This window comes from Megalobrama amblycephala, linkage group LG2, assembly GCF_018812025.1.
Source record: "Megalobrama amblycephala isolate DHTTF-2021 linkage group LG2, ASM1881202v1, whole genome shotgun sequence".
Classification (NCBI taxonomy): domain Eukaryota; kingdom Metazoa; phylum Chordata; class Actinopteri; order Cypriniformes; family Xenocyprididae; genus Megalobrama; species Megalobrama amblycephala.
In genome coordinates, this window is record NC_063045.1 from 17,339,986 (window position 1) to 17,362,811 (window position 22,826).

The window sequence follows — 22,826 nt, forward strand, 5'->3', positions numbered from 1 at the left end:
TTGAAATTTTAAACCAATTTCCAGTAACACAATTGCAGATTAATTGCAGATTAAAACTGATTACTTGTAATTATTCCAAAGACTCCACGTCTTATTTGCAAATGATCTAAAATTCCAAGACACTGAAGCTATTAAAAAACAGACAACCCAATCCAAAAACCCATTACGAGGATAAACATGTCAAGTGTACAGCACACAGAAAGAAGTCACTAAAATATAAGCAGAAACTGGAACCTGCCTTTAAACTTTTAAACCTCTTATGTCAGGCTTCACCGTTCTGCCAAGGCAGCGATTTGCAGTCATGGTCTCTCCATATTCCCTTTAAGCTTTTCCATCTGAGCAATGACATCGAATGAGGATGTTCGTATTAGCTCCTTTTGACACAATGATACTTCTGCTACTTCCTCTATTTGATTTAAATTAACAATAATATTGAATAAATGTATGTTTGTTAACTCAGCATCATTTAAAAGGGGTGACATCAGAAAGAACCATGGTGTACAGTAGTTCCATGGTAATACTACTTTCAAGAATACCTTGGCACTTTTTTGTAAGTGATATCAGTTTATTATTTTTTACATACCATGGTAACGCTGTTTTTTGGAAATGTATCACGGTAATACCATGGTATTCTTTGAAGCACCTAAAGAATCTTTTTTATCCTGGACATTTACCATCATAATACTATTGTTTCTTGGATATCTACCATGGTTATCATTCAGTATCATTAGCCATGTTTCCACCAAAATTACCTGGAACAATTTGTCCTAGGAACTTTTTTTCCCAGGAACTTTTTTTTCCCCAGACCTTTTGTTGTGTGCATTTCTACCACGGTCTAAAGTACCGTGAAGACGTAGGACTGTGAGCGACTTTCCAATTTCATCCTCCGCATATAAGCTTAATAAAGCCTGAACCTCACCGTTGGTCCATCGTATTTTTAAACTTCAGTGTTGATCCGAATAGCAAACACTTTTACTGCGCACATCGCAACAGATTTTTAAAAATGGTGGTTGAAATAAAATTCTGAGTGGAAAAATGCTGTCTGAACTCAACCAATCAGCATGTTCAGCACCCAAATCCCACCCCCGAAACTTCCTGATCTTTGAAAAAGTACTACCTCATGAGCAGGGACTTTCTGAGGGGGAAATTTTTACCCAGAACTTAATTTAGACCCTGGTCCCTGCGATCGAAAAACACAGAGTTCCACCCCAAAGTCCCTATAGTTCCTGGGAAAAGATCCTGCAGTGGAAAAGCGGCTATATATGAAGTCCTATAGAATTACCATGTTCCTTTTAGGCACGTAGTATAGTAATATATGTGTCCAAAGTATGTAAATACTGTAATAATACACAGTACTATAATATAATATTAAAGTACCATGGTATTATGATCTGATACCATCACAGTGCTTTTTTGCTAATGAAAACAGAGGAAGCACACAGTTATTGAAATTTCTTGATGAAATCTCTAAGCGAAAAGGGCAAACATCCCCGCCCCCGGTGCACTCTAAATGGCTGGATTTCATCCAAGGCTTTAGCAGACTGAAATCCCTGCAGAAGAAGCTTTTAAATGCTGCTGTAAGCAGGAAAGGTATCATGGGCTTACCCATTTAGAGGATCCACAACAATGGCCCTGGGATGAGACATATTGCCTTCTAAAAGCGTTCTCCTGGTCTGCGAGGGCCGGTCCAGCCCGGCCACGTTGATGGTCTTTCTATAACCGTCATTTGTCCAGAACAGGTTATTACCAATCCAGTCCACTGAAATACCCTCAACATTATCCAGTTCTGGAGAAACAGAAGCAGAAATAAATTGAGAAAATGTTGTTCTTTTGGCTTGATAACATCAAAGACAGCTCAATTAATCACTGTCCTCCTCTAATTCTCCCAAGTGGAATTATGCAGTATCGACCAGCGAGCTTCCCCGACAACTGAATTGCACAAAATTTATGATAAATAACTTCCCATTTGGAAAACATCGCCAACAGAAGTGCTCAAGTACAGGTGGCCTGCTTCTACCATACCACGCCGCATGGTTGCACAGATGATTCATTACAGAGCCAGAGTGAAAATGAGTAAGAGAATATTTAAAAGCTTTTTTCACAATAAAACTGCAGTAAGGCTCAACAGACTTACTCAAAAGCCAACATTAATCTCTCAGAATAAAGCGTAGGGTAAGTCACGATAAACATACCGTCCTTAAGGATCGTTTCCCGAGCGGTTCCGTCAATCTTCTGACGTCCGATTAGGAAGCTTGTGGTGTCGGCAAAGTAGATGTAGCTACTCTCTGCGTGGAAGTCCAGCGCTCTTGGACTCACAAGCCCTTCGATTTGAATCAAATGTTCATCGCCAGACTTGATATTCATATCCAGACCTCGGATAACCCCGGGTCGTCCTTTTCCGTAAAACAGGAACAGCTCGTTCTTTGGTTCTGCGAAGACACGATTACCCAAGTAAACAAATGCAGTGGCGAATGTAATAAGCCTTCTGCCACAGTACTGTCAGAGCTTAATTAATTGACATAATTAGCCTCCGTTTTCAATTCAGTTCTGCAAATTAAAGCCTTTGACAAAAATGTATCCAAAGCGAGAGGCTCAAGCTAATTACATTAGCTTAATTAAAACAAGAATTAGTTCCACTGATTCAGTTCTATCGAATCAATCATCTTTTGGTGCATAACAGTTACAATGTGTTTGTAATTGTATCTGAGTGTGTATGTGTGTGTGTGTGTGTGTGTGTGTGTGTGTGTGTGTGTGTGTGTGTGTGTGTGTGTGTAAAAGTAACCGAGGACAAACAGGGTCCTAAGTGGGGGCAGTAAAATGAGGGACACATATGTATGAAGCACAATGCTTTCGAAATGCATTATTTGCAAGCTGAAATGGCGCAAACATAATGATTGCAATTATTATTAGGTCTGACAGTGAGATCCAGGGAGACAAAGAAAATAGGATGAAGGGATAGAGGAACCAAACAAAAACAATTGTGCTTTTATAACTGTGAACGGGACTGAAGCCAAATGATTCCTTTGTGTGAGGAATGTTCAGAAATTTGAGCCATTATTGACTGCATCCATTCTGTTGCTCTCAAAACAAATATGGCACAGGTTTCATGCTATGCAATTCGATCATGAGATGTGAGAATCAACGATGTTACTAGCGTCCAATACGGTAAGACAGACAGACAAATTTTTGTGTTAACTACAGTACTTTAAATAACCATGTCATAATGCATAATCTAGAGAATTAAATAATTTACAAATGAATGGTACTTCAACTTATTCATAACGAATGAACGACGAGTCTGGAATCAGTTCAAGAACAGCTTCACATTATTGCACTTCAGATAAAAACAAAACACTCAAATTGCTGAGCTACATTCAATGCCACAATAAAATAGCCGGTATACGCCTGCATTTGACACACATCAGTTGACGCACAAATTATATTATTGCTGCAAGGTGGTGACACATCACAGTTACGAATAATATCAATTGATGTAAATGTGGAAAGTCACCTGGTAACACGCCAACACACTCTTGTGATAATTTGTACAAGGTTACGAAATCAGATAAAGGATCTGGCTTGAAAAAAAAAAAAAGGTTTTTCAAGTTTTAATCATGGTTAGGTTTAGTATCTTTACGGCTTTTCTTATTATAAACTTTACCATACAGTTACTTTTATTTTTTCACTCTGAAGTGGAATGGGCTTCCATAGCAGAGAAAAACGTAGATATTGCATGTTTTACAGAAATCGCGATAAAAAATGTCATATTTCAAATGAACACACACTAATGATCTATTAGTCGTTAATGTGCTAGCTATTTTGGTTTGTGTCACCTATGTTGAGCTTAATTCATGGAAGACGAGCAGAACAAATTGCTAACTTGTTTACAAAACAAATTGTATTCGCACATAAATTGTTGCAATGTAAAAACGTAGGTAAAAAAAAGTATGACATTTTACACATCTTAATTTTGCTCTTGTTTCACCAATAACAAAGTCCAAAACCATTAAAATGCGACTATTAATTATCACGACTTCTAATGAGACCAATTTGGACATACAATTGGTAGACTGATATACAAAACAAAGCAATTTTTTTTTTTTTTTTTTTTTTTTTTTTCCATCACACAGGGTAGGCTATAACATAATTCATACACTACATTAAAACTGTAGGTAATTTAAAGTGCAATTTTTGTTTTATTGTTAAAGTGATCTGCTATCTGAAGTTCAAGAAAAACTTTTCAAAATCATCTGATGTAAGCCTACACACCCACCCAAACACATACATATTCTCTGATAGTCAATGATCCTGATGCCAAGAGACAAAACATATCAATTTCCCATGTATTCCACCCTAATGTGCTGAACGTGCGCTATTAATCACAGAAACGTGTCCATTCTTCAGCTTCATGGGCCTCCATAAAATTGGTCATAAATTTACATTTCGACAAACCCACAGGGGCCATCCATCTGATATATGGCTTCAGATAGCAGCACCCTTTCCTTTGGGAATACCCCTAAAACTATTTACATGAAAGACCCGTTTTCCAGATGCTAATCAGACACCTAGGAGCTAGAGGAGGAGGAGAGAGGAAAGAGAAATTGGCTTTTTGCGGCCCTCACTTTTGCAGGACTTCCCGTCACTTGCAAGGACATGGCCAGTCCGGCAGCGGCACATGCGTGATTTGTAGTTGTGGCTCAGGAGACAGATATGCGAGCATCCACCCTTTCGTCCGTGTGGGTCAGGGCTGCACGCATGAGTCCTGACTGGAGAAAGAGAAAGGTCAGCATCAAGGAGCTAGCATCATGAAATATCAGTTCAACCACACATATGCTATAAGCCAAATGCTAAATGCTAAATATTAAAAGACAACTAATTGTATATATAGGAAACAAGCAAAAAGTAAAACAAATATGCTTATAACCTTTTAAAATGGAGAAGAAGACATGATGTCAAAGATTTTCCGACTTTTCTAGTTGACTAGTATTCGGTCATTAGTCGACTAATCGCATGTTTTTATAAATTCAAATATATACTGAGGAAAATACTAAACCATAATGAGCCTTTAATATACATATAGGCGTAATTTAGCCTTTTCTGCGATCAAGTGCACACATGAAGCTTGCTGCAAAGCACCAGCAAAAGTAATTATTATCATGGAAAAAATAGCAAGGAGACATTTTAATTATATACTAATAAAGAGAAATGCACCTTTCATATGCATTACATAATCAGAGAGTATTTGTTTTTGATTTGAAAGTAAAAGTAGACATTTCAAGCTTTCTATATATATATTTCTCATGTCTGTGAGGCAAGTAGCTTATACGCTGAGTTTCAATTCATTTTTGTGACACGCTCCAGTTCATGGAGACCGAGACGGCAGAAATTGCATCCTGTTTGTTTCTTTATTTAAAAAAAAAACACAACGTTTTGTTGTTATTGTGAGTTTACACAAATAAAAGGAGACCCTTTCGAAGTCTTTGAAGAAGAAGTATCGAATGATGAGTTTCCAATGATGGATTACTCTTATCTGTATGACAAAAATGACAGAGTATTTTAAGTTGACATGCGGAAAAAAATATGTATATTGTGACCACAAATTAACAATTTGTTCCCACAACTAATTAATATGTCACTTACTAATACTAATTCATTCCCTTGTTTTAAGTAAATCGTACACATGATATAATACTTTGTCGTTTTACTAAATCGTGTGCACAAAATAAGAAATAGAAAATGTATATAAAAATTTGTTCCCTCGTTTTACTAAATTGTGTGCACAATATAATTTGTTCCCTCGTTTTACTAAATCTTGGCCACGTTGTAATAATTTGTTCCACTGTTTTAGTTAAATCAAAATAATATGTGATATGTCAGGTCATTGTAGTATTAAGGATATTTTAGTTAATTTTGTACAATAAAACTCATTATGTTTGATTTAAAACAAACTCTTTAAATCATCCTAAAACAGCAGATAAATCTGAATCCCACTTCTGCCTCAGATAAAAACAATAATTCTGATTTTATTTCTTACAATTGTGACTATTTCACACAGTTGCAATTTTATGTAGCACTTTGTATCTCACAATGTGATGGCATTTATTATTTTAAACTTCAAAGTTACTTTTATTTTTTACTCTGAAGTAGAATGGGCTTCCATAGCATAGATAAACGTAAATATTGCAGCTTTTACATAAATCACACCATCTTCCAAATGTAAAAACACAAACAGACTTCCATTAGTCATAAAATTGTTAGCAGGTTTGCAAGCTATTTTGGTTTACCTCATTCATAAAACATGAGCAGAACATATTTCTTGATTGTTTGCAAAACGTAAATTGTATTCTTACATGAGTTGACACAAATGTAACATCATACATTGTTATATATATATATATATATATATATATATATATATATATATATATATATACAGGGCTGGGTAGTGACACAATTTTCACGATTCGATTTGATTACTATTTACATGCTTTCGATTCGATTCAATATCGATTATTTTGGATGTATTAAATATTCATATTTATATTCCAATTAGTTTTTTTTAAATAAAAACATTTAAATCGCGGCTGTCAACTGATTTATTCAAACATGCATTAAATATTGAAGAACATTAAAAAATTGTAATGAATATGTAACGGTGCATATATTTACCAGAATATTGCTTTTTAGAGTACACTTTTCTAGCTGACTAATGAGTTTATGGTCACTGAAAATGTTTTTCTGAGGTAAATGTGACGTTACGTGACATTGTTTACAAGCTGTTTTATTGACGTCTTTCCGAGGTTGAAACACTTATTGAGCGATTACACGAGACATGATATGGATTTCGGTATGTTGTACTGTATATTTTAACATACCTTCAGATGTTTAGTAGTGTTTATTTCGCGCTGTAACTGGTATTAAAGCAGAGGAGAGGATGTTCACGTGCGCTCCGTGCTGCCGCTTCTCTTTAACTGAGGCGCCAAAGAGATCTGTCACGTTAAACAGCGCCAAAACGGTATTTATTTTTTTTGAATATCATAATAAGATGGATGTCATTTGAAATCTGAGACTTTGCTTCATATCAAAAGTAACAAAGCACAAAGATTATTGCGGTTTATTGGATGGGAGGCGCGCTGTATGTTCTGTTCATTCATAAACTGAAAACAGACTAGACTAATCGATTCTTGGGATTTAAGAATCAATATCGGTTCTTATATATATAACGTTATATATATATATATATATATATATATATATATCAGTGGCGGCTGGCCAATAGACCTCTTTGGAGCAGACGTCACAATTACGTCACTTGCAGCTGCGCGCGCATAGTGGTTGCAGAAAAATAGCGGTAGCAATTGGAGGAAAATGTGCAAAATCCACAGAATAAGAGAAAAACGTTTTGTTGTGCCTCTGGATGTTGGAATCGGAATGCAAAAAAATATAGTCTTCATTTTTAAAGAAAACCATCGTTGAAAACGTCCTTTGAAGCTAAACGGAGACGTTTCACAGACTGGACTGATGACACCTGCAAGGATTAGTCTACTATTAAAGCAGGAATTTGATGTAAACAGTAAGTCTACATAATATTCACATATACAGTTCAGAGGACATACATACATAGCAGTTACAGCATGAAATAATATTTAAACCTATAACATTTTACATAGATAACTTTTAAACATAGTCTATAAAATTTTTATTTCACAATTCTGACTTTTTTTCTTGCATTTGCGTGTTTATGACTCCCAGTTGGGCCATTATAAATCGCAATTGTGAGTTTATTTCACAATTCTGAGGGGAAAAAAGTCAGAATTGCGGGATAAATTGCAATTCAGAAAACGAGTATAACGAGTTACAGGATAACGAGCATATCTCACAATTCTGTTTTTCTTTGTAAGAAATGTGAGATATAAACTCAGGTTTGTGAGAAATAAAAGTCAGAATTGTGAGATATAAACTCAAAATTAACTTTTTTTAATTCTTTTATTTCGTGGGTTCCATAGACTGCTACTGCTCAACTGTTATTTTCTGCAACCAGGTAGGCTCCGCCCATAAAAAACGTCATCGCTGTTTGCAAACACCAAATTGGTCTATAGAGGACGCTAGGGCGCCGCCCTCCCTGAACCACACACGCAAAATAATAATCATATAAATTATTTAAATGTATTTTTGTATGATGTAATATATTAGAAAATCATCTGTGGAAAATATTTTTTTTCATAATCACCATATGTCCTCTCTCTGTGTGCACCACTCAATTTCAGCTGAGGGGCAATCGAGAAATCGCCCAAAGGAGGCGGGTCTTTGTAGAATTTAGTCAAATACCTATTCAATATATAAATATATTCAAGATGTGACATAAAATTTAGCCAATCAGCGTCCTCAATTCTTATCTGCAATGGGCGATTTTTTTGTCTCCCCCAAACTGCTCAAATGAGGGCTTGGCCAGTAGTGGCGCGATTCAATGCATTCTCTTTGGGTTCCGGGAGGGCTCGCACTAACGTGCTTTCGTCATCCTACGTAACCTTAACTTGGACACAAACATACTTCTATTAATATTTTTTTTTATGCTGAAGTGACATCCAGTAATTTCCTCAGTGCATTATTTACACTTCACAGATATATTCTCCATCTGCAAATGTTAGAAAGTCGAGAAAATATTTCCATTTTGCAGTCAGTCGTGGACGAGCCTCAGCAAGCACAAACTTTCGTGAACGAGCGCCGCCGCGCGCATGCGCGCCAAACAGAGGGTTCAATTGGTAAAACACATTTTGCTAAAAATATTTGTAGTGAAAATTCGTTTTTGTGGAACATAATTATGCATATGTAGATTTCGAAAATACAACTAAGTGTATTTGTACATAGCAGTAACTGTGTAAAGTGACTGTTTGGGTATTTAAATAGACTGTTTAGTGTATTTAACTTCTGCTTTAAAAAACATTTTGTTTTTAGATTGTAAAGTTACAATTTTAGAATATAGCCTAGGCCTAATGTGATTTGATCCCTTTTTTGCACATAATATAGCATGTACTACACAGTTACATTAATGTTTGTTTTTATAGCCTTCAATATGAACATTGTTTCTAGGACAATATTGGGCAGGATGTAATTTTTTTTTTTTAATTAAATACAGAATTTTTTTTTTTAGATCCCAGCCCTATGGCATGCTTTAAATAATGAATTTTCCATGTTTTAGATAAGCGGTAATGATACATTATTATATCACTTGTTAAATGATTATTTAACAATTAGCCTATTCATTCCTGCATTTCTAAAACAAAAAATGTTTGCGCCCCACCAAAATTTTTTTGCACCAGCCGTCACTGATATATATATATATATATATATATATATATATATATATATATATATATATATTATATATACATACATATAGCATTTCAGTAAAATTTAGTCCAAAAGCAATGTATATAAGCCATCGCTATTTTTAAATCTTGAGTGATTTCTGATTATATTAGTTACAGTATGCTCCGAGGACAAGTTTACCTGTAGGTTGAGCCAGTCTGTGATAAACTCGGACGGCTCTGGCACTTTCCAAAGTGGTAACGGTGTTCGTGTCACTGCTGTTAAAGCGATTTATCCTAAATATGTCCACTTTGCTCTCTCTGGAGGGTTCAGAGCACGTCACAAACAAGTAATCTTCAAAGAGCGTTAATCCGTACAGGTGCGACACCTGGAGAGAGAAACACAGGAATGGAGAAAGAGAAAGATTCATCAAGAGGCCATGGCACCTCTTCGGCTTAATTCTGAACATGACATAAATACGTCTGCTTAAATTCGCTTCTTTAATCCATCCAGCCATACAGCCGATGTAACTTTCTCTGAATAAACAGCAGCCCTGACAGACACCAGTTGAAATATGCAGGGATCTTTGATGTCACATCTGTGCTACAAATTACCAGCAGGTACTGTTGAGGCTTTGATTTCGTGGAGAAAGACTGACGTGAAAAACAAACGGAGTTGGAAGTAGTAGAGTTCATTTCAGGTTATCTTTCAGTGCCAGCTCTGAGAAAAAGGTACCAATATAGCATCCAATAGAGGTCCCAGGGAATATGCTAGAGCTGTACCTCACAGGAAATGGATGAACAAATCAATAAAAAAAGCACACAAAAGAGTTGTAGTGTGAAGCCAGGACTCTGCAAGGTCAAAACAACCCGGTGCTCATCCAGGCTAACGGTTCTGACAGGGAACAATGAGACGGCTACAGAAATGTCAAGAACACAAGCCCTAACTTTGCATCCATGCGGCCAATTTACATAAACGGCCACAGTTTGGCTGCATGCTTCCTGTGATTTCACAAGAAGGATGTTGATCCTGGGACAGTTTTCCTGTCAAGAAGAACTATTGATTGGATTTGCCAAAGTTTGCAAGGTTAGTGGCATAAAATCTTTGAAAGTTTACTCCAGTCTTCAGTGTCACATCACCCTTGAGAAATCATTCTAAAATGATGGTTCGCTGCTCAAGAAATATTTATTATTATTATCAATGCTTAATTTTTGGGGGGAAATATTTGTTTTCAGGATTCTTTAATGATTAGAATGTCAAAAGAACAGCTTTACAACATATTTGAAAAAGAAATCTACATTATAATTACAAATGTCTTTAATGCCACTTTATCAACTGAATGCATTCTTGCTGAATAAAAATATTAATTTCTTTAAAAAAATACCTCCAAACTTTTGAATGCCGATCAATCGATAGATAGAATGATAGAAAGAAAGATCTATCTATCTATCTATCTATCTATCTATCTATCTATCTATCTATCTATCTATCTATCTATTATTTAAGTATTTGCTTACATAGTGTCAAGTATTTGCTGACACATCTGCAACATTATTTTTTACTTTTTTAAAACTGGTATATTATTCTGGTCTAATCTATTTTTTAATTATTTTAATTAGTGCACCCATAAAAGGCATGCAAAAATACAACAAACTATGGTTTGTCGCTTTACATGACCATCAGAAAGTCTCTTCCTGTCTAAGTGGTCAGTTCTTGGCTAGAACATGAAGCAGTGTGGACTAGGGATGCCAATTTACGATCATTCCCAATCGACCAGATCTAGCGCTGATACATCAAAGATCTGACTGTGCGAGACTAAGTTGAGGGTTATGGATAGGGTTGACAGGAAAGTTGTTCCAGGATCAACAAAAGATTGGTCACCCCCATTGCATTTAAAAATTAAAGCCAACAAATAATCAACAGCAAAAGCAAATCCAAACACTTGAAAAAGACCCAAGCAGAATAAAGAACACCCCAAGAGAGATGTTGAGTAAATATCGATACTTAGCATGAAAAATGTCTGAAAATGACACAAATGCTGTTCTTCAGCTACAGTAATCACTCAAAACATCCTGTAAACCATGAACACCTGCACACAGGCGCTTTCCAAAAGGATAAGAGGAATTTGTAAAAACTTTTCTAAGTATAGCAGCTGGGTATTAGTTAACACCAGATGTCTCATAACGCTGATAAACAGCCATGGATGGATTATCTATTGTTTTCGAGAAAAATGCACAAGTTTGACAGTGCCCTTGGCCCGTTCTATGAACTATGGATGAAATTTATACTGAATTTATGAAGCTATGAATTTTGTATCACCACACTTTTGGGCCCGTTGAAGGGACGAGGGAGAGAGGCCAAACTTTATAGCCTTCAAAATAAACTGCTTTAAGAGTTATTCAAAGGAGCATCATTTATCACAGCTTTACTGCTGACTATTAAGGCTGTTGGCTAAAAAATACACAGGAACTTTTTCTATATAGTTTAGTTGTTTAGAGGTCACACTTCTTGTAGGTTCAGAAGTGTTGGACCAGCATAAACAAGATGTCCCAACAAATCTTAGAACAAACCAAGACCGAGAGCATCTTACCAAGTTTCCTTGGATGATAGTGTGTCTGTTCTTGCCATTGTAATCCACAACTTCGATAAAATCCAGATAAGCATCTGCCCAGTAGACAAGCTTCCTGACCAAGTCCAGTGTCACAGCAGTCGGCTGTTCGGTTTTATACTCCACTATCCTGGTTCGGTTGGTGCCATCCATGTTGCAGCGCTCCACTTTGGCTATTGTCCCATAGTCCGTGAAAAACAGTTTTCTAGGGGGTGAGAACACATGGTTTTAAACCGGAATCTACAACCTGCCTAACATAAAAGAAATCAAAAGTCAAGGCCATTTAAGATTTAATCAATCCTCTCATACCCAAATAGTGTTGTGCCAGAGCTGAACGCTCAAAGTAGCAACAGCGCAATTAAAGCGAGCCACTCTGAGCAAGAGCTGAATGAATGGGCCGCAGTATGATATTTCTTTTTATACTAACACATACTGACAGCGGAATAAGAGAGGGGGAGGTCATCCGCATTACACCGCACGACAAATCTGGCACAGAAACAGTTCTCATCGTCTGAAAGCGACAAACTGCTCCCAACAGCATGCACAACTCAGCACTGCATACAAATGAATGTTTACCAAAAGACCAAAGAGTTTTTCACGTCACAGAAGCGTAGAGGACTCGACATCAGATAAGGATGATTTATTCAAGCCTATGAAAAATGTAATCGAGTGTCTCCACCGTGACGTGATCATTGTAAGATAGCTGAATATCTATGTCTAGGTCAACGAATTATGAACGATTTGTTTAGAGAGGGTTCTAAAAGGTCATTATATTGACTGATTAGCCTTTCTAGATAGTAAACCTCTTCAGTAAGACTTCAGTGAGCATATCATGAAAGTAAGGGTGGGCGTTATGACCTTAATGATGGTATATAATTTCACAATATTTATGTATTTTTTTGGAAATTCAAAGGCAAATTATCTATATACTACTATTACTACTACTAATATAAACTCTTTATTCTATTTAAACTACTGATTATAAAAATAATCATACTTATTTACTTCATATTTATCATACACATTTACAAAATGACATAATACATTACATAATTAAATTACTTTAAATGTGTCACGGTATGTGACCATAGACGGAAGGAAGCAGGAGAAGTAGGTTTTCAAAAGAACTCAAAAGGTTTAATAATAACTCAAATGGCAGGTAATACACATCCACAACAAAACAGTGACAGGACAAAGAGTGAACAAAACCAATGAGTACTTATACAAAAACTAATGAGGGAACTAATGAGATAAGACACCTGAAACAAGGAAACTAATCAAATCAGAAACCATGACAGCTAATGGCGGGAAAACTAAACAAGGAGAACATGCGACAAACAGAACATGGTGCAGAAACAGACAGACATGTGACATTACTCCCCCCTCCTGGAAGGCGCAACCTCGTTCCAGAGAGTCCAACCAGGGAGGGGGAGGGAGTGGACACCCTGGAGGTCGTGGGCAGGTACGGAGTGGAAGGACCAGCCCACGACCCCCCCCCCAAAAAAAATTCTGTGGGAGGAGCCACGGTTTTGACGGAGCGAACGGGCTGGAGCGAACTCTGGAGCGGGCTCAGGGACTGGAGCGGAGTCTGGAGCTGACTCTGGGACAGGAGCGGAGTCTGGAGCTGATTCTGGGACTGGGGCGAGCTCCTCAGTTGTAGTCGGTGCGTGTGCCACCCACACACACAGACGTGCTGTGGCCATAATGACCAGCGCTGCACTCTTTGAAGACTCCGTAGGAGCAGATTCTGGGACTGGAGCCATCTTTGGGCTCTGGTCAGTGGCTGAAACAGACACTGGAGCAGATTCAGGGGCTGGAGAAGACACTGGAGCGAACTCAGGGACTGGAGAAGATACTGGAGTGGATTCAGGGGTTGGAACCATCTCTGGGTTCCAGGACATCCCCTCATACTCCACTAAAAGGCCTAAGGGCACAAGTGTGGAGACCATTACGGCTGAGGGCTCAGGCGTGGCGGTGGCCATCTTGAGACAAGGCTCTGATGTGGTGTCTATTTTGCGACGAGGATCAGAAGTGGCAGCCATCTTGTGATGAGGCTCTGGGATGGTGGCCATCCTGCGACGAGGCTCAGAAGTGGCAGCCATCTTGTGACGAGGCTCTCGGATGACGGCCATCTTTAATCGCTGGACTGAGGACTTGGGGAAATGCAGGAGGACAGAAATGGACAGATCCATTGAAGGGATATCTGGAGGGAACTGGCTTTAGGTGAGCTGCTGACGCCATGGGTGTCTTCAATGGGACTGGATGAGGAAGATACTTTCTTTCTTTAACTTCTTCAACTTCAAAATTAGAACCATTTAAATGGAGAATAAGATTAATAGATTCGACTAGAGAGAAATAACATGCAGGTTCGCTATAGCAAATAGTATCCTCATCCAGGCCCAAGCGAAAATACACAAGAAGAAAGGCGTCAGGCCAGCTCACCCCATGGGAGAGCTCAAGAAACTCCTCCACATACCTCTCCAATGGGCGGTCATTCTGCCTCAAACCCCACAGGCGGTGTTGTTTTGTTTAGGTCCTGTCATCTGTCACGGTATGTGACCACAGACGGAAGGAAGCATGAGAAGTAGGTTTTCAAATGAACTCAAAAGGTTTAATAATAACTTAAATGGCAGGTAATACACATCCACAACAAAACAGTGACAGGACAAAGAGTGAACAAAATCAAGGAATACTTATACAAGAACTAATGAGGGAACTAATGAGATAAGACACACCTGAAACAAGGACACTAATCGAATCAGAAACCATGACAACTAATGGTGGGAAAACTAAACAAGGAGAACATGTGACAAACAGAACATGGTGCAAAAAACAGACAGACATGTGACAAAATGAAGGTACTAATTATTATTATTATTATTATTATTAAACTTTATTCTATTTAAACTATTTATTAAGCTACCGATTAATAATAATAATCAATAGTTTAACATAAAATATGTATTCTAAGTAAACATAAAACATTGTTATTATTGTTGTTATTATTATTATATAAACTCTTTATTCTATTTAAACTATTTATGAAACTACTGATGATGATTATTATTATTATTAATAGTAATCAATAGCTTAATATAAATTACTTATTTTAAGTAAATATAAAACATGATTTTATTGTTGTCGTTGTTGTTGTTATTAACTAATTTGTTAAATGCAATTTAATAATTTAAAAATTAAAGGTAATGTATCACATTTTTCCTCATTTTATTCAGAAACTGACAACAAAAAATAGCAAAACAGCTTTTTTGTTTGTAACACTTGAATAAAGCTAATATTATAAAAAAAAATAGTTTAAAATTTGTGTATTATATATAATAATCTGATGTGTGGTCACATGTATATGCACAGTATATTGGCTTATTTGGGATAAATAAGTAAATAAATAAATACATATTTCCAAATGTCCTTTTCATTAATTAATTTAATGAATATACATATTTCATCCCCCCACCACCCGCAAATAATTCCAGTGCAAAGGCCCATTGCTACCATCTCATGTATACTGTGAATGGCCAGCCCTAAATAAAAGGACCTAATGGTTGTCTTCATGATCGTACCCCATGATGGGATCCAGCGCGAGACCTTTGGGGTTCTGGATGTCCAGGTCAATGATGGTGACACATGCATCTCCTTGTTCACTGCACACAAATATCCGGTCGTTCACTCGGTCTACGAAGTAGAAGTTTCCTGTTAACCAGTCGATGGCCATATGCTCCACATCTACACAGGACAAATGATTCATTTTTAGACATGAGACATCAGAACACCAGCAAAGTTTGTAAGCCGAGATCTGGTAGTTAGAAACAATTAAAAATTCATGTATGCTTCAAAGAAGCAACAACTGACATTCAGTGCCTTGACATGCACACTTGACACACTTAACCTTCTGACATTAAACACTTCATTAGCAGATCATTAAACGCTTCAAGAGGTAAAATGAATGTGGGGGGAAAAGGGCAACTGAGAAAATGTATTTGGACATTAAACGCAAAACACTCAAGTTCATAAAACTTCAAAGGACATTAGTTTACACTTGCTCTGAATAAAACATCAAAGTTACAAGATTTTCCTTAATTTGCACTTTAAGAATAGACGTGGATACTCACTTTGTAGGTTCTGACCTATCCGTATCTCATGTTTTTCTGAAAACCCTTTGAGTTTGGTCATGCGGGCACACCACAGTTGACCTGTATCCTGCGCCACTGAGAGCCAACAGAGTGACTCTTCTCTATAAATAAAGTCCAATATTTGAGTCCCATTTGTCTCCATGGACTTGAGATTTGGCATAGATGATCCATTGAGGTAAACAACTGATATAGAATTCATATTTGTTGTCAACAGAACCGGAGGTTTATCGCCAGGATCTGAAAGAGGGAACATAAAATGCATAGAGTTCCTTAGAGGTATTCATATAATAAATATTTCCTGTGAAATTATGTTAAAAAATATTTAAACACACTGCATGTTGGGCACTTTCGGTACTGTGGACATTTAGAAAATAAATTCTGAAATAAATAAAAGAAATAAAAAAATGAATTCTGTTATTTTTTTACCATTACGATAATGATGGTGGAAATGACAGTGGAAATTATAGTTTAAACATTTTGGAATAAAACGGCTGACTCCTGTCTTTTTATGTTTCGTAAATACACACAAATATTTTCAACTTTCTGCATAATTTGACAAAATTACAGCTTGATATGAAATTACTTTGTATGTTCACAACTGAAATTTATCTTGATTTATCATCTCATATTAACAATTACATGCTTTTAATTATGTTTTTGGTAACCAAATATTTTAGCAATATGGCTAAAAGTGGAAGATTTTCACACTATATTATATTATTATTATTATTATTATTATTATTATTATTAAGTGACAAGTAAAACTCTGTCCTGGGTCATAAAAGTGCATGTAGCTGAATAAAGATCCGAAACACCCATACAAAATATAAATATATTCATGTTACATGAACATAAATATTTTCATTCATTATCGCTTACCTATATAAAACATATAACACAGGTTCATTAAGTAGCTCGCACTTGGAGTGACACAATTGTGCAAACATAAACTTTGTGATCATCTTGTTTTTTTGTTTTTCCTTTCACACTAATGAACAGACACCATGAAGTGCAATTAACTGTGAGCATGTAATCATCTCTATATTTGATAGACAGTTGCGGGTCGGGCTGGATGGGCTCTGATTGACTTTCCATTAAGGCCTCCCCTGTTTATCTCTCCCACAGGCACTGTCGTAGGCCAGCTTGCCGGCATCCATTTGCATATTGATGACAATAAGTGTAACTGACACTCGTATCAGGCGAATGACAGTGTCATCTATACTAATGTGCCCGGACGATCACCACAGTGATCACGCTACTCCACTGAGGCTTTCCTGTTCAATCAAACTTCCCAGAAGGCGTTGTGTTTACCCATCTAGTCTAGACAAGTTCTTAAAATGTTAGGACAACTATAATTTAAATGCTGCGTGAAATGTCAAGTGTGGATTTTGTTGACCTTTCTTTGTTTTCAATACTGGACACTTAGGCTATTTTCCAGTGGTTCTTGCTAAGAGAATATATTCGCTGTAGTAAATGCTATTATTATGTGCTAATACTTAGATTAAGCATTTCAACAACCCTCTAACCCTAAAAAAACCATTAGACTACCCAGAACTAGCAATTAGGGCTGCCCCTAATAGTCGACTAAATGTTAGTTGACAAAAAAAGGCTTACCCCCGGTTTCACAGACAAGGCTTAAAAGGAACACTCCACTTTTTTTGAAAATAGGCTCATTTTCCAACTCCCCTAGAGTTAAACAGTTGAGTTTTACCATTCTCGAATCCATTCAACCAATCTCCAGGTCTGGCGGTACCACTTTTAGCATAGCTTAGCATAGTTCATTGAATCTGATTAGACCGTTAGCATCTCGATCAAAAATGACCAAAGAGTTTTGATATTTTTCCTGTTTAAAACTTGACTCTTCTGTAGTTACATCATGTACCCATGGTACGGCAGCAAAGTTCCTTGATTATTACGCCAGAATGAGAGTATAGTTTCTAGCCATATCGGCCATATCGCAACTTTTCATTTTCCGTCGGTCTTAGTACACGATGTAACTACAGAAGTGTCAAGTTTTAAATAGGAAAAAAATATCAAAACTCTTTTGAGTTTATCAAAACATTTTTGAGCGAGATGCTAATGGTCTAATCAGATTCAATGTACTATGCTAAGCTATGCTAAAAGTGGTACCACCAGACCCGGAAATCGGCTGAATGGATTTGAAAACGGTCAAACTCAACTGTTTAACTCTAGGGAAGTTGGAAAATGAGCCTATTTTCAAAAAAAAGTGTAGTGTTCCTTTAAGCTAGTGCTTGACTAAAATGCATGTTTGAGCTGTTTTAACTGAAAGCAACTTGCACTGACATATCTTTTGTCTCAAGATGCACACCAGTAATGTTTTTTTTTTTTTCTTCTTCTTTTTTTTCCCAGTGTACATTTATAAAAGCTACTTAAATATCCTAATTGAATTAAAGCCTAATCCTGGTTTAGGGTAAGCCCTGTCTGTGAAACCGGTCAGTTAGCCTCAAATATGGCTTATCATTTGAAACATGTTAGTAGCAGTAACTTTACTTGGTTGCTCACTCTAACGTTAACCTAGATAAATGTGTGTTATTATTATGTGCATATCCAAGTGTTTGAGTGGAGTGTGGAAGCTGAAGTATTAGCGTGTATACTGCATGATATGGAGGCACCGGCTCGATCACTTGCATTTTTTTTCCTGACAAAAGCAGAAACAGCTTAAAATACTCCATCATTTTTGGTCATACAGATAAAAGTAATACATTATTCGAAACTGTAAACTCACAATAACAAGAAAATGTTGTCCTTTCTAAAATAAAGAAAACACAGGATGTGCTTTTTTGCCATCTCGGTCTCCCTGAAGAATATAGGCTACTTGTCTCATAGGCTTGAAATGTCTACTTTTAAATGAACCAATTTAAATCGAAAACAAATACTCTCTGCTTATGTAATCCGTATGAAAGGTGCATTTCTCAAAGGTGTGTTCACTGCAGAGATGAGAGTAAGGATCGACTCTCTATTTTTTCCGACATTCATAATCATTACTTTTGCCGGTGCTTTGCAGCAAGCTTTATGTGGGCGCTTTGGCTAAATTACGAAAGTGAAAGTGTCGGGTAGCCAAGTATGTTGTCCCATACTCAGAATTTGTCCTCTGCATTTCACCCATCCAAGTGCACACACACAGCAGTTAGTATTGAACACACACCATGTAAACACACACTCGGAGCAGTGGGCAGCCATTTTTTGCTGCAGCGCCCAGGGAGAGATTGGTGGTTAGACACCTCAGTTGTGGGTAATAAGAGTGGAAGAGAGCACTGTTCATTCACTCCCCCTACCTACATTTCCTGCTAGTACTGAGAATCGAACCCACGACCTTTGGGTTTAAAGCCTGACTCTCTAACCATTGGGTTAGAGTGCCCTCACTGCCCCTACTTTTTAAATGATGTGGTGTAGTGTTACGCCTATATATATATTAAAAGCTCATTATGGTTTAGTATTCTCCTCAGTATATATTTAAGTAATTACATGACTATTAACGTGTGATTAGTCAACTAAATGAACAAACAATAGTTGACTAGAAAAATCTTCAGTCGGGGGCAGCCCTACTAGCAATCACACAGCAATGTGTTAAGACTAAAAAAGCCTTAGAACCTGTTAGCAAGTAGCTAGCAACTATCCAGAGCCCCCAAATAAATAAATACTGTTGCAAAACTCAAAACCTCTTAGCAACTGCTTAGAAACTACCCAGAACACCCTAAAAACTACATAGCAATGTGCTAAAACCCCTCAGAACCCCTTAGTAACCAGCTACATAGAACCCCCCACAACCACATAGCCTACTGTAGCAATGCATTAAAACCCCCTGAGAACTCATTAGCAACCAACTAGCAACTACCCAGAACACCCAAGAAACCACAGAGAAATGCGTTAAAAACACCCTCAGAACTCCATAGCAAACAAGCTAGCAACTACCTGAACATTGTTGCAACCACATAGCAATGAACTCAAAAAAACACCAAAACCCATTAGTGGACTGAAGCAAGTACAACAAACTGTACCCTAAAGCCCAGCCACTTAACAATGTGCAATAAATCAGTCAAAAGCTTATTATATTAGTTTATTACTCTCTCACAAAGTTGGAACTGTTGTCCATCTCTCCAGCACTTAGTATGGCAACTTGAGCAAATATTTGATTTATACATGGGTTAAATTATTTTTAGACTTGTTATTTCAAAGTAAAATACATGTTGCTTAATGCACTGTTTTTGGACTGGAACTAACAGGAAAGATAAATGGACTCACCTGTTTTGGCTTTGCAGGATCGTCTGTTGGCCTGCAGGCTGAAGCCATCTGTGCAAGCGCATCTGTATGATCCCTGCGTGTTCATACAGATCTGACTGCATGTCCCATAATCCCTGCATTCATCATGATCTGCGGGCAACAGCGGGGCTATTTATTAAACACCAAATGTGCTCAAACATGACCTAAATATGCAAACCCAACTCTTAATGTCGCCATTCCGCTGGACCCTATCAAAATACATGAATATGCAAATTATGTATGGCGAAGGAAGGGTGAGTAAATTGCTGTTTTGGTTGACATAATCACAATTCATCATGAAATCAACAACAATATCTCTGAGGTTTAAGTTCAGGCATTAGAGAAACAAGCACAGCTAGCTTTGCTAGAGACCTCAAAAATGGTATTAGCTAAGGCAACTTTTTGTGGGTACTCTATTTAGTGGCTGATTAGAACTGATACATAATCAGTTTACAAAATAAATTTTAAAAAATAATAATGTGAAATAATATCTTTCAAATTACCAAAGCAAAATATATATACATTTTCAGGTAGCTAACAAGCATCTTAACAGCTCTAACCAAATAAGAAAAGCTTTTCTGATTAGCTAAAACAAGATTTTGCAAACATACAACATTTTTCATCAGATTTTGGCTGAAAACTTTTTATGGATATTCTGTTCCCTGTCGTGTTAGAACTGATACAAAATAAATCAGATTACAAAAAAAAAAAGTGAATTAAACGCTGCGTCCAAAATCGAATACTTTCCTACTATATAGTATATGCAAAAAAAACCGTATGCCATAAGAGTAGTATGTCAGAGTACACAGTATTCAAAAAACAGCAGGCGAAAAGTCCCCGGATGACCTACAACTTCCGCCGAGATTCTGAAGTGTGCATTCAAAGTTTCAGTGTGTCACTTTACTATCCCATGAGGCCACAGGAGGGGATTTGTGAATGGCAGTGAAGCGACGCAACAGATGCTGGTAGGTCACGTGACAGTAACAACATGGCGAATTTCATTCATACTACCCATAATCATATATAGACAGTACTTTTTTAATGATCATGAATCAATAAATTCTAATTCAAATGTAGTACCTACTCAGTACGCGATGTCGGACGCAACTAATATTCAAATTATCCAAGTTTGTAGCCTACTAGCTTGGCATAGCTCAAATTTTGATTAGCTAACATAAGGCTATGTTTTTCATCACATATTACACCGTGTCCAAACCAAACGCAATGCGATAAGATTCCAGCGACAAACAATTTACGCTTGTTTGAGATGCATCAGCACAGACCAGTCGGAGTATGACATCAAAGTACCGCGAGTGCAATTCAAAAGCATAAGGAGTCGTATCCTCTCCAAACGCTCTTGTGGTACTTTGATGTCATACACCAATCATTCTGCACAGCAGCGATGGAAGTCAAACAAGTCTTCTGTCCACACCAGACGTGATGCGACTATAAGAATCAAAATCAATCAAAAATCACAGCAATCAGAAGAGCGTGTGGGCAGGCTCTCTCTACAAGCTCCTGGCACTTGCAACAAAATGGATAAGTACATAATCAAATTCATGAATATTACACCATTTTACCATTATTAAAAATACATACTGAGTTTCTGAAACAATCTTTGTAGAATACACTTGTCTGTTGACAGTTTGAACATTCTTGTTTCCTTTTATTTATTTTGAAGATCTGAGGTGAACTGTCCATTGCTGCTTTCAGTACGACACACTAAATGATATTCAAACTCTCATTAGACAGTAGCTACACACCTATAGACTTTATGTAGCTCCGCCCCTTTTCAGCACTGCACTCATTGTCTTTTGACTTCCGGTTTGTATTTCCACAGTGATCTTACGTATTTATGAATGAATAAACCATTTTGACGTCACACAACTTCCGTTTGGACTCAAAGCAGTGGATCCTCACTTCCGTCAGCATAATGGAACATTAGCGCCTCTCGAATCAAGTGCACCCAATAGTTGTACATATGCCACAAATGTGGTTAGAGGATGACTGTAGTCACCTAATTTCATGTAAATTCAAGGCGAGGTGTTTGGCAGATCTCAAACGAAATTACCGATCGGCGAGATTTGCTTGAAGTCAGAGGAGTTGAATACGGAGCACTTGCAAACTTTGCTGTGTTTATTGCACATGAAGCTTTTTATATGTATTTGTCAGTATTTGTGAAATAAACGCACATTTCCAACATTTATGTGCACCTTTAAGCATTCAATGCTTAAAGGTGCTAAAGAGGATCTTTCCGTCGACTGAGAAACCAAAGACTGTTAATGAGTTTTTGAAATGAGCGCATGCGCAAGAACAACCCCCCTCCTTCACAGCTCAATTCGAGGGAACGCCTCCCAAAACTTGTGCACGAGTATTGGAACACGAGTGTTTACCACCGGCATTCGCTGTGTGAAGTTAGTGGATTCATTATGTCGGACTCACCGCAGGTAACTCATAATCTGCAGTTGTTACTCCTGTCT

General features: G+C 37.2%; 1 protein-coding gene across 1 annotated transcript in view; it reads right to left on the reverse strand.

Annotated features, from left to right (window-relative positions):
• lrp1ba (low density lipoprotein receptor-related protein 1Ba) overlaps positions 1 to 22,826 on the reverse strand; it is a 306,610-nt gene that overhangs the window by 204,094 nt on the left and 79,690 nt on the right. The window contains 8 exon segments of the mRNA XM_048163800.1: positions 1,606 to 1,786; positions 2,193 to 2,429; positions 4,623 to 4,766; positions 9,511 to 9,697; positions 11,900 to 12,122; positions 15,496 to 15,658; positions 16,045 to 16,302; positions 20,329 to 20,457. Of these exon segments, the coding sequence (XP_048019757.1) occupies positions 1,606 to 1,786; positions 2,193 to 2,429; positions 4,623 to 4,766; positions 9,511 to 9,697; positions 11,900 to 12,122; positions 15,496 to 15,658; positions 16,045 to 16,302; positions 20,329 to 20,457 (1,522 nt within the window).